This window comes from Berghia stephanieae, chromosome 14, assembly GCF_034508935.2.
Source record: "Berghia stephanieae isolate SIO BIC M18660-M18661 chromosome 14, UCSD_Bste_1.3, whole genome shotgun sequence".
Classification (NCBI taxonomy): domain Eukaryota; kingdom Metazoa; phylum Mollusca; class Gastropoda; order Nudibranchia; family Aeolidiidae; genus Berghia; species Berghia stephanieae.
The window spans coordinates 30,524,323-30,538,890 of NC_088373.1; the positions used below are offsets into that span (position 1 = coordinate 30,524,323).

The window sequence follows — 14,568 nt, forward strand, 5'->3', positions numbered from 1 at the left end:
AACGTCCGATGTGCTTCGGTCTTGGCGAAACCCGCTTTGGCTATGTGATAGATAATTTTCTATTTTCGGTCTAATTCTGTTGAGGACAATAGTTGATATTGCGCCAAGTAAATGCTGTGTTATTATTTTTTTTAAATAATATTTTTATAAATGTTGCGCTAGGAAGAGGTAGATGGCAAAAGTTTCGTTCTTGATCATCGTAAAATTTATAAAGGATTTCATACAAAATAAAAAATAGTTTTCATAATTTTCAATGTTCTAATGATATAATAATAATATGCCAGTTCTTTTTTTTATTTTCCTCCTCACCCGTTGACGCGACATGACGGTCGACCTTGACACAGACATTTGGGATTGGCAGATGCCAAAAAGCGTTGACTACGTGATGACAGGGGTGGGCATTGTAACCTTGAATTTTAATCTACAAACAATGACCCCCCCCCCCCCCCCCCCAAAAAAAAAATAAAATAAAAAGAGCTGTGTGCGTGTGTGTGGTGGTGGTGATGGGGGGGGGGGGGTGCGAATGCGAGTAGTCCCGAGGAGTACCCGTTTAACCTGCCACGGAAGCACTGTCGATTTGTTTTATAAACAATAATAATAATAATAATAATAATAATAATAATAATAATAATAATAATAATAATAATGATTATGACGATAAATAACAAATCTTTATTGTCCACAAAATGGAAAAAAATCCGTGGTCTACGTTGCTTTTTAAATCGGATTGCAAATGTATTGATGTTATGCGTATTCGAAAAATACTCACGACATCTCCATCGGGGTATAGATAGTTCGAAGATGGCGTCACTCGGGTCTTTGTTATTGTTTTTTGCCATCCGCGTTTATGAGTAATGCTCACTGAACTGTATTAACCCGACTATAAACGTTCATAGATACACACAGTTTTGTGTGTTGGTCCGTTATACTTCCGGATGGCAATGTTATGAGCTTCTTAGCCAAGCGCATACTATCTATAACATATTAACACACAACTGCAAACTCGAACGTTCATTGTCTGATTGATATAACTTAGTGATAAGTTAATTACAAAAATGGCTGTCTAAAAGCATTAACAACGGGTTGACTAACGTCAAATTCATTTCTTCTATTGATGCTCTGTGTTAAATTAAAATACTCACAAAGTCCGCCAGCCAGATATATTACTCCAGCCCAAAGATCTACATGGAACCTTGAACGTTATAGTCTGATATATTTTAATGAGAACTAATCATAAAAATGGGTGTCTAAAAACAATAACAATGAGATGAGTGACGTCAATTTGGTTCCTTCTATAAATATCCAAGAACTTTACTCACTCTATCTGCTCTCTCCTCCTTCAAAACATATGAATCTATTCTCTCATCACTTTTTTGTGCGGCTATGCATGTGGTCTTGTGAAATGAAACTCGCCTTTGGATCGGACGGTACTGGATTCGAGCCCCGCTCTGAGTGGCGCATAATTGAGTCCTTGGAAAAGGCTCTTTACTCGCATTCTCTCACCTTGTTCACTGTTAAAATGAGTACCTCGCTGTTTACAGCGTCGTCTCTATCGGGAAACAATTGCAATATCGCTTAACAGTCATGTCTCGTCTAACATGTTTTTATGTTGGCCAATGACCCTTATAAAGTGATTTGAGCACCTTTATTGAATATAGCGGTATATATAGCGCAAGTAAATTTCTCTCTCTCTCTCTCTCTCTCTCTCTCTCTCTCTCTCTCTCTCTCTCTCTCCTCTCTCTCTCTCTCTCTCTCTCGACATGTTAGATTATTATAGCTATTGCTACATATGATGCAAATATCTTGGACGGTTATTGATGCTATGAGTTTATGTAAAATGCTCACAACATCCGCCAGTCGGATATAACGTACCGTCACACATAACTATGAGTAACCTTAAACGTTAAAAGTCTGATTGATATAATTTAGTGAGAACTAATTACCAAAATGGCTGCCTTAATACAATAACAAAGAGTGGAATGATGTTAATTTCGTTCCTTCAACAGTCTAATTGATATAATTTAGTGAGAAGTAATCACTATTGCGCGCAAGACGAAAGATAGAATAACAAACAGTAACTGGGATCGGTTCTGTCGGCCACATAGCCTCACTATCAATTAAAATATATTTCTAATTTCACCAATTTTTGGAGTAAACACACAATTCTTAGTATCAAACCTATTGTAAATTTGATGCTGATCACGAATCCGACGTGAAAACAGCAAAAATCCGAAAAAAATTGTCCACTTTTTTATACTGCCACTCCCCCGATCGCCGATCGCCTCAAAAAAATATCTCCCCGTGTGTGGGCAAAAATCATCTGCGATAAACGCAGGGATCGGGTCACAGCGACGAGGTCATCCGTACCGCGATCAGCAGATGTCAGCGTCTATGGGAGGCTTAAGGAATGTGTAGTTTCTTACAGCTAAATTGTTACTATTGTGTTATCGCTGACATATGGTACACAATGCTTAATGATAATGGATGTACAATGTTTTCCTTTTAAGGATATACAGCTTTAATATGTTTATTTTATCTTAGTAGATATAACTAGTTTGTTAAAGGAATCGAAACAGATACAAAGATTAAATACGGTAAAACACGGAATATAAGAACAGACTTCTCAAATGCAAAGATTAAATACGGTAAAACATGGAATATAAGAACAGACTTCTCAAATACAAAGATTAGATATGGTAAAACATGGAATATAAGAACAGACTTCTCAAATGCAAAGATTAGATATGGTAAAACATGGAATATAAGAACAAACTTCTCAATTGTAAAGATTAAATACGGTAAAACACGGAATATAAGAACAGACTTCTCAAATGCAAAGATTTAATACGGTAAAACACGGAATATAAGAACAGACTTCTAAAAGACAAGACGAGTTCATATGAAATCTTCATCAATTAATAGTTGAGGTGGAAAATATTTCTTTTAACAATAACAAATTGTGACCAGAAATCAAATCTGAATGAATGAATGAATACATTTTTTGTTGTCAGTAAAAATACATATTATGTATACATGTTTTATACATAACCACAACTAGTAACAATAACAACATAATATAAAAGTAATATTAACGATGTATATTTTCTTAATAAAATCTGATTTAAAATCTGTAAGCCCTTTAAGGCTTTTCACCGAGATGAGAATTTTTAAAACAAGAAATTTGTACATCAACAAATTGCTATAATTATACATAAAAATTAATATTCTCACAGTTTCATTAAGTATGAATATCAAATATACTTACGAGAACAGGAAACAGATCTGAACCAGTCTGAGAATCTGCCACCTTTGTCATAAGAGTTTCTCAAACCGATTCAAATCTGTCTCCTTTGTCATAAGAGTTTCTCAAACCTATTCAAATCTATCTCCGTTCTCATGAGTTCTGACAGATTATATTTCACACACATGCAGCAGCATAACGAAAGGACTGTTCACCGAAATGGGTTGTTTTCATGTTTGGGACATTTACCGTATTGCTGTGCCTAAATTTATATTTTCTTCCTTTGAATGTTATTAAATTCTCTGGACATTTTTGGGGATATGTTTGTTTGTTTTGTTTTTTTGTTTACAGTTTAAGGTTTTGCGCGATTGCAAAAATATTATAGTGTAATCAATTAAAGTACCCAAAAAAATGAATATTTTTGGGATAATTTTAATTGAATGATTCTGTTGCCAAAATTTTCATTCGCTTGGTTTCACAGGGGATAATTTTAGCCTTAGTTTTTAACTCTTCGTAAGTGCCAGTATAGTCACTGTAGATAAATCTGAGAGCACGTTCTTGTACTTTTCCTCCCATTTTTCTTAGTATTTCCTCTTGAGCAGAAGTGCCAATTAAGTGGACAAAAGTTAAAGTTTGATCCCATAAACGAATGGAAAATTTTTAGTTTATTTGGTTTGGAGAGGTGTCTTCCTATTCTTTTTAACACGTTTAGTTGTTGAGAGCCTTTCCTGCATATTTCCTTGATGTGAAAGTCAAATTTTACTCGGTAGTCAATATCAATTCCAAGCAACTTTACCGTGTCTTCACGTGGTATTGTTACTGCATCAATATTAAATACTGGGCACTTATTCTGTGTTCTTTTGCCTACAGCTAGAGCCTGGAACTTGTCTGGATTGGCCTTCATACAATTTATATGGAACCAAATTAGGAAGGATCTGGCTCTCCTGCTCAAGGAAATCAATTAGAGTTTTACAATATTTATGGCAGTAGGATAATGTCTTATCGTCGGTGTAAGTATACAGTACTGAAAAATATGTTATTTATAAATATATTAAAAAGCAATAGACCTAGAACTGATTCCTGTGGCACCCCCGGTGAAACTTCACCCCACTGACTCTGAATTTCTCAAATTTTAACTTGTTTTCTTTTTGATAAATAACTTTTAAGTCTTATTGTAGAATTTTGTGCAACCCCAAATGCTGAACGTTTTCTAATTCATAAGTCATGTGTCAAACAATCAAATGATTTAGATAAAGCCATCAGGATAGCTGCTACAAACCAAACGGGTCATCATATATTGAACACAAGACTTCTTTGGAATAAGGCACTATTTTACTAGCCATGGTTAACACAGTTGTTGAAAGGATGAGTGTCACATTTTCTATCAAGATATTACATAACTATTGTCTGACCAAATATGGAAAAGGTGTTTTATCATTGTAGAATATCCCGTGTCTTGAATGTACTTGGATTGGAACACTGGCGTTGTATTGATCTGGGATGGGTGGTGACGGGTTGGAGTGCAGGGGTGGGGGGGGGGGGGGGGGGGGGGGGGTGAAGGGAGATTTGACATAGAGATGAAATGGGACGGGTCAACATGACATTCTCTCTCTCTCTCTCTCTCTCTCTCTGGGATGGGTCAACCTGACATTCTCTCTCTCTCTCTCTTTCTGGGATGGGTCAACCTGACATTCTCTCTCTCTCTCTCTCTTTTTCTGGGATGGGTCAACATGACAATCTCTCGCTCTCTCTCTCTCTCTCTCTCTCTCTCTCTCTCTCTCTCTCCTCTCTCTCTCTCTCTCTCTCTCTCCTCTTCTCTCTCTCTCTTCTCTCTCTCTCTCCCTCCCTCTTTCTATTACTATTTATGCCCGATTTATCTCTCTTTCCATTTCTCTATCTCCCACATTCCATCACACATACACAAAATTAATCTCACTCACATAGATGTACTATCAAACAAATAGACACACACATGAACATACAATCGAACAGACAAACAAAAATAATAAAAGACAAAGACAGAAATATTCATGAATTTGGACGTGTCTACAAACATACACACGTGTAATCATTAGTTCTTTTATAGAAAGATATACGTTTGTTGTTATTGTCAATATTATCATTATTATTATTCATATTATTAGTCTTATTCATATTATTATTATTATTCATAATATTATTATTCAGATGATTATTATTATAATTATTATGATAATTATGATTAGGATTATTAGTGTTATTATTGTTATTATTATTATTATTATTATTATTATTATTATTATTATTATTATTATTATTATTATTATTATTATTATTATTATTATTATTATATATTATTATTATATTATTATTATTATTATTATTATTATTATTATTATTATTATTATTATTATTATTATTATTACTATATTATTATTATTATTATTATTATTATATTATTATATATTAGTAGTAGTAGTAGTAGTAGTAGTAGTAGTAGTAGTAGTAGTAGTAGTAGTAGTAGTAGTAGTAGTAGTAGTAGTAGTAGTAGTAGTAGTAGTAGTAGTAGTAGTAGTAGTAGTAGTAGTAGTAGTATCATCATTATTATTATCATTATTTTTATCATTGTTATCAATACTTATAATTAATATAATTTATCATTTAAGCATTATCATAAATATTACTACGGAAATTAAATTATCACCACCATCATTTATTATTATTGCCATCATCATCACCACCACCAACAACATCATCATCATCATCATCATCATCATCATCACCAACAACATCGTTCAAATCGTCATTTATACTATAAATCTATCATCGTCCCTATTATTAGTCTAATATTATCACCCTCATCATTATTTCTCCATTACTTTATCCTAACATTATCATCTTAACAATTATTTTTATCATTAATTATCATCGTTTTACCTCATAGTCATTGTAAACATTACACCTTATGTAGACACGTGACCATGTTGTATGATGAAGGACAAGTCTACCATGGAGACACAATAAAACAATTGATAAAACACCACCCAATCTTTGCCTGACCTTTGACCCTACGGGCTTCGAGCCAGAACCTGCCACCTTTCTTACGTCCTATTACATCTACACTACAACACACATCATCATGACACACAGTCTTTCCCAGATAACGCCGATCATCATCCCCCTCCCATCTCACATACATTTCAATCTCACCCTCTCCCACCTGATAAAACTGAATCACCCTCAGGTACCCCCCACCCCATTTCCAAACCACAGATCCATCCGTTATGTCCGCCATACCAGACACAATGACTTTCACACACTGATCCATTCTCATGTCTTTTCCCGTCCTCATTTCTCCTCTATGTCCTACATTGATGGAAGTAAAACTCTGTCTGATGTTGTCTGAAATAAAGTGGAAAAAATAACAAATGAAAATATAAATCAACAATAACGTCTTTTGTTGTGTGAAAAAATATAATGAATAAATAGTATACCGCTTACTGCAGTGTCGGGGTCAGAAACAAGTAACTGTCTAGTCAGACTGACCACAACCCGATGACCAAACACAATGTCTGGAACTCTTGGGAATGGACAATCATCTGATTGGTCATTATTGATAATGGTGATAACAGTCAGAATAATATTGACAATAATATTGATGATGATGTGGATGACTTGGTAATAATGTTCATGATGATTTTGGTAATAGCAGTCATAATAATATTGACAATAATATTGATGATGATGTGGATGACTTGGGAATCATGTTCATTATGAACTTGGTAATAACAGTCATAATAATATTGACAATAATATTGATGAAGCTATTGTTCATAATATTGATGTGATAGTAATAATGATAATGCTAGTGGGATTAATAGAGATGTTTATAATGATAATAATAATAATAATAATAAATAATAATAATAATAATAATAATAATAATAATAATAATAATAATAATAATAATGATAATAATAATAATAATAATCATCATCATCATAATAATAATCATAATAATAATAATAACAATATTCATAATAATAGTGAGAATATTCCTGTAACAATATAGATAAAGAAAAAGGTAATGATATTGGTAGTATTAATGATGATAATATTTATAGGTGACCCAACATTTCCAAACGGTTTTACAACGTGGATGAACCAGATACAGAAAACTGACATCCAAGTCTCAATAGATAAATCTTATCATTTGTATTGAAATGTCCCATTGAGATGAATGGACGTCCATTTTTAAATGTCCTCTTTCTTGAATTCTCTCATTCTAAAACTGACATCCAAGTCTCAATAGATAAATCTTATCATTTGTATTGAAATGTCCCATTGAGATGAATGGACGTCCATTTTTAAATGTCCTCTTTCTTGAATTCTCTCATTCTAAAACTGACATCCAAGTCTCAATAGATAAATCTTATCATTTGTATTGAAATGTCCCATTGAGATGAATGGACGTCCATTTGTAAATGTCCTCTTTCTTGAATTCTCTCATTCTAAAATTGACATCCAAGTCTCAATAGATAAATCTTATCATTTGTATTGAAATGTCCCATTGAGATGAATGGACGTCCATTTTTAAATGTCCTCTTTCTTGAATTCTCTCATTCTAAAACTGACATCCAAGTCTCAATAGATAAATCTTATCATTTGTATTGAAATGTCCCATTGAGATGAATGGACGTCCATTTTTAAATGTCCTCTTTCTTGAATTCTCTCATTCTAAAACTGACATCCAAGTCTCAATAGATAAATCTTATCATTTGTATTGAAATGTCCCATTGAGATGAATGGACGTCCATTTTTAAATGTCCTCTTTCTTAAATTCTCTCATTCTAAAACTGACATCCAAGTCTCAATAGATAAATCTTATCATTTGTATTGAAATGTCCCATTGAGATGAATGGACGTCCATTTTTAAATGTCCTCTTTCTTGAATTCTCTCATTCTAACCGTTTTCACCGTAAAGTTGATGGTCTGGGTCAACCCGATTTCACACCAAAATGAGGCGATGGGATACATATTAATGATGATGACAATGATGATGATGATGATGATGTTGAAGATGATGATGATGATGATGATGATGATGATGATGATGATGATGATGATGATGAGGAGGAGGAGGAGAAGGAGGAGGAGGAGGAGGAGGAGGAGGAGGAGGAGAAGGAGGAGGAGCAGGAAAGTAGAAGGAGAATGAGAAGAAGAAGAAGGAGGAGGAGGAGGAGGAGGAAAGGTTGATGATGATAATGATATGTAATATTGTAATGATTAATTTATAATTAATGTCCAAAATCCACAAGGTTCTCTATTGTTCGCATCCTACAAAAACAAAATGTAACATAAAACACACTAATACTATTAGGGAGAGGAGGAGGGGGGGGAGGAGGGGAGGGTGGACGAGTAGGAGGGGGGAGGAGGAGGAGGGGGAGGTAGAGGAGGAGGAGGAGAAGGGGGAGGAGTAGGAGGGGGGAGGAGGTGGAGGAGGGGGAGGTAGAGGAGGAGGAGGAGAGGGGAGGAGGAGGAGTTGGAGGAGGACGGGGAGGATGAGGAGGAGTAGAAGGAGGAGGAGGAGTGGAAGGAAGAGGAGGAGGACAGTTTGATGATGACAATGATCTGTAATACATAATCATCAATTTATATAGCGTACACAATCAAAAAAGTATTCTTAGGCCCTACACATAGAAAAACAACAGGTAACATAAAACACAAATACTATTATACTACTACAAAACCTGCCTGAATAGGAATGTTATCAAAAGCTTCTTTGAATCACTGGACTCAGGGACATCCTGGAGTTCTGTATCGATAATCTGTTCTATACTTTTATGACTCAGACACAGAAAGAATTATGTTATCTGGTTTACATAGGAGAACATGAATCAGTCGTCCATTTTGAAATGGGAGTGGTGTAGTAGGTGTAGACACTTCAAGACACCCAGAAAGATAAGATGACGCTATATCAGCATGTGAACACCATTGTGGCAATGTTGAACTCCAGTCTATATCTATATGTCTGATGTCTTCTGTAGGCTTAGACAGCATGTGAACACCATTGTGGCAATGTTGAACTCCAGTCTATATCTATATGTCTGATGTCTTCTGTAGACTTAGACAGCATGTGAACACCGTTGTGGCAATGTTGAACTCTAGTCTATATCTATATGTCTGATGTCTTCTGTAGGCTTAGACAGCATGTGAACACCATTGTGACAATGTTGAACTCCAGTCTATATCTATATGCCTGATGTCTTCTGTAGGCTTAGACAGCATGTGAACACCATTGTGGCAATGTTGAACTCTAGTCTATATCTATATGTCTGATGTCTTCTGTAGGCTTAGACAGCATGTGAACACCATTGTGGCAAAGTTGAACTCCAGTCTATATCTATATGTCTGATGTCTTCTGTAGGCTTAGAAAGAGTCACTAATCTAACCGCTTTATTCTCTGTCTTCATCTATCTCTTTTCCTAACCCTTTATTTCTCATCACTATCGGTACAAGAGGCCCGCCACACATTTTATGAAATCTATTCAACCCAATATCGAAGATATTCCTTGTGTCTCCTATTTGTTTACCACAAGAATACTGTGTGTTGTCGTGTGTGTGTGTGTGTGTGTGTGTGTGTGTGTGTGTGTGTGTCGATAGAAGAGTTAGAGTCAAATGGATTCAATGAAATAAGAATGTCTTGGTGACGTCAGATCTATTGATCTCATGTGTCCTTTAATCGGATACCCCCCCCCCCCCCCCCTCCCCATCCCTACCCAAAATCCAGCAATGAAACATGTAAACCACTCGATGTGAGATTACAAGACTATCTACTCATTTTAAACCTATAAACACAAGCAATGAAACATGTAAACCACTCAATGTGAGATTACAAGACTATCTACTCATTTTAAAGCTATAAACACAAGCAATGAAACATGTAAACCACTCCATGTGAGATTACAAGACTATCTACCCATTTTAAACCTATAAACACAAGCAATGAAACATGTAAACCACTCGATGTGAGATTACAAGACTATCTACTCATTTTAAAGCTATAAACACAAGCAATGAAACATGTAAACCACTCCATGTGAGATTACAAGATCATTTACTCATTTTAAACCTATAAACACAAGCAATGAAACATGTAAACCACTCGATGTGAGATTAAAAGACTATCTACCCATTTTAAACCTATAAACACAAGCAATGAAACATGTAAACCACTCGATGTGAGATTACAAGACTATCTACTCATTTTAAACCTATAAACACAAGCAATGAAACATGTAAACCACTCCATGTGAGATTACAAGATTATCTACTCATTTTAAACCTATAAACACAAGCAATGAAACATGTAAACCACTCGATGTCAGATTACAAGACTATCTACCCATTTTAAACCTATAAACACAAGCAATGAAACATGTAAACCACTCCATGTGAGATAACAAGATTATCTACTCATTTTAAACCTATAAACACAAGCAATGAAACATGTAAACCACTCGATGTGAGATTACAAGACTATCTACCCATTTTAAACCTATAAAAACAAGCAATGAAACATGTAAACCACTCCATATAAGATTACAAGACTATCTACTCATTTTAAACCCATAAACACAAGCAATGAAACATGTAAACCACTCCATGTGAGATTACAAGATTATCTACTCATTTTAAACCTATAAACACAAGCAATGAAACATTTAATCCACTCGATGTGAGATTACAAGACTATCTACTCATTTTAAACCTATAAACACAAGCAATGAAACATGTAAACCACTCCATGTGAGATTACAAGATTATCTACTCATTTTAAACCTATAAACACAAGCAATGAAACATGTAAACCACTCGATGTGAGATTACAAGACTATCTACTCATTTTAAACCTATAAACACAAGCAATGAAACATGTAAACCACTCGATGTGAGATTACAAGATTATCTACTCATTTTAAACATATAAACACAAGCAATGAAACATGTAAACCACTCCATGTGAGATTACAAGACTATCCACTCATTTTAAACCTATAAACACAAGCAATGAAACATGTAAACCACTCAATGTGAGATTACAAGACTATCTACTCATTTTAAAGCTATAAACACAAGCAATGAAACATGTAAACCACTCCATGTGAGATTACAAGACTATCTACCCATTTTAAACCTATAAACACAAGCAATGAAACATGTAAACCACTCGATGTGAGATTACAAGACTATCTACTCATTTTAAAGCTATAAACACAAGCAATGAAACATGTAAACCACTCCATGTGAGATTACAAGATCATCTACTCATTTTAAACCTATAAACACAAGCAATGAAACATGTAAACCACTCGATGTGAGATTACAAGAGTATCTACCCATTTTAAACCTATAAACACAAGCAATGAAACATGTAAACCACTCGATGTGAGATTACAAGACTATCTACTCATTTTAAAGCTATAAACACAAGCAATGAAACATGTAAACCACTCAATGTGAGATTACAAGATTATCTACTCATTTTAAACCTATAACACAAGCAATGAAACATGTAAACCACTCCATGTGAGATTACAAGACTATCTACCATTTTAAACCTATAAACACAAGCAATGAAACATGTAAACCACTCCATGTGAGATTACAAGACTATCTACTCATTTTAAACCTATAAACACAAGCAATGAAACATGTAAACCACTCCATGTGATATTACAAGATTATCTACTCATCTTAAACCTATAAACACAAGCAATGAATCATGTAAACCACTCGATGTGAGATTACAAGACTATCTACTCATTTTAAACCTATAAACACAAGCAATGAACATGTAAACCACTCCATGTGAGATTACAAGATTATCTACCATTTTAAACTATAAACACAAGCAATGAATCATGTAAACCACTCGATGTGAGATTACAAGATTATCTACTCATTTTAAAGCTATAAACACAAGCAATGAATCATGTAAACCACTCAATGTGAGATTACAAGACTATCTACTCATTTTAAACTTATAAACACAAGGAATGAATGAAAAAAAAAAATAAACAAATGAACATGTAAACCACCCATGTGAGATTACAAACTTTCCATTCAAACTATAAACACAAGAATGAACATGTAAACACTCAATGTGAGATTACAAGACTATCTACTCATTTTAAACTTATAAACACAAGCAATGAAACATGTAAACCACTCAATGTGAGATTACAAGACTATCTACTCATTTTAAACTTATAAACACAAGGAATGAAACATGTAAACCACTCCATGTGAGATTACAAGACTATCTACTCATTTTAAACTTATAAACACAAGCAATGAAACATGTAAACCACTCCATGTGAGATTACAAGACTATCTACTCATTTTAAACCTATAAACACAAGCAATGAAACATGTAAACCACTTGATGTGAGATTACAAGACTATATACTCATTTTGTTTGTTTTTGTTTTTGAGGGTTTTACGGCGCTTGCAACACATTAAGGTCATATCAGCGCCAGTAAAAAAGAAGAAATGGGATAGTAAAAAGTTATAGAATTCAATGAAGCACCCAAGAAAAGGTAAGACAAAGGGGAATTTGATCAAATAGGAAACAGATGTAGATTCCAAGAGCACACCATCAAAGTACTTAGTTTGAGATCACCTAAAAGTCTCATCCAGACACAAGCACAGGTCCCCACTAAGAGGAATACACTCAAATGTTAACAAATCAAATATAACATGTAAATAAAACATAATACAGTACATAACAGAGAGATGATTTACAAGGAAAAAAATATCATCTCCCAAAGCAATAACTATGCATTTGACTGTTTTTCTCTCAGCCAAGGACTCCGATCAAGGTTAGGACAAAACCAAGCAATCTCATTCCAAGACAAAGACAGAAAGCATGTTGGAAAACAGATATAAGGGGATAGAAGACACAGTATGTACCCCCCTGCCCGCTATGGGAGGTCAGGATCCCCACCCAGTCTACTCATTTTAAACCTATAAACACAAGCAATGAAACATGTAAACCACTCCATGTGAGATTACAAGATTATCTACTCATTTTAAACCTATAAACACAAGCAATGAAACATGTAAACCACTCGATGTGAGATTACAAGACTATCTACTCATTTTAAACCTATAAACACAAGCAATGAAACATGTAAACCACTCCATGTGAGATTACAAGATTATCTACTCATTTTAAACCTATAAACACAAGCAATGAAACATGTAAACCACTCGATGTGAGATTACAAGACTATCTACCCATTTTAAACCTATAAACACAAGCAATGAAACATGTAAACCACTCCATGTGAGATTACAAGATTATCTACTCATTTTAAACCTATAAACACAAGCAATGAAACATGTAAACCACTCGATGTGAGATTACAAGACTATCTACCCATTTTAAACCTATAAACACAAGCAATGAAACATGTAAACCACTCCATATAAGATTACAAGACTATCTACTCATTTTAAACCTATAAACACAAGCAATGAAACATGTAAACCACTCCATGTGAGATTACAAGATTATCTACTCATTTTAAACCTATAAACACAAGCAATGAAACATTTAAACCACTCGATGTGAGATTACAAGACTATCTACTCATTTTAAACCTATAAACACAAGCAATGAAACATGTAAACCACTCATGTGAGATTACAAGATTATCTACTCATTTTAAACTATAAACACAAGCAATGAAACATGTAAACCACTCGATGTGAGATTACAAGATTATCACTCATTTTAAACCTATAAACACAAGCAATGAAACATGTAAACCACTCGATGTGAGATTACAAGATTATCTACTCATTTTAAACTATAAACACAAGCAATGAAACATGTAAACCACTCCATGTGAGATTACAAGATATCTACTCATTTTAAACCTATAAACACAAGCAATGAAACATGTAAACCACTCGATGTGAGATTACAAGACTATCTACTCATTTTAAAGCTATAAACACAAGCAATGAAACATGTAAACCACTCATGTGAGATTACAAGATCATCTACTCATTTTAAACCTATAAACACAAGCAATGAAACATGTAAACCACTCGATGTGAGATTACAAGAGTATCTACCCATTTTAAACCTATAAACACAAGCAATGAAACATGTAAACCACTCGATGTGAGATTACAAGACTATCTACTCATTTTAAACCTATAAACACAAGCAATGAAACATGTAAACCACTCAATGTGAGATTACAAGATTATCTACTCATTTTAAACCTATAAACACAAGCAATGAAACATGTAAACCACTCGATGTGAGATTA

At 34.2% G+C, this 14,568-nt stretch overlaps 1 protein-coding gene across 2 annotated transcripts in view; it reads right to left on the reverse strand.

The window, feature by feature from the left end:
- Window positions 1–6,099: 6,099 nt before the first annotated feature.
- LOC144959662 (uncharacterized) overlaps window positions 6,100–14,568 on the reverse strand; it is a 147,041-nt gene continuing 138,572 nt past the window's right edge. For both annotated transcript variants that reach the window (XM_078892330.1, XM_078892329.1), the window contains exon 5: window positions 6,100–6,622. In XM_078892330.1, the coding sequence (XP_078748456.1) occupies window positions 6,225–6,622 (398 nt within the window). In that variant the 3' untranslated portion in view covers window positions 6,100–6,224. The remainder of the gene's footprint in view (window positions 6,623–14,568) is intronic.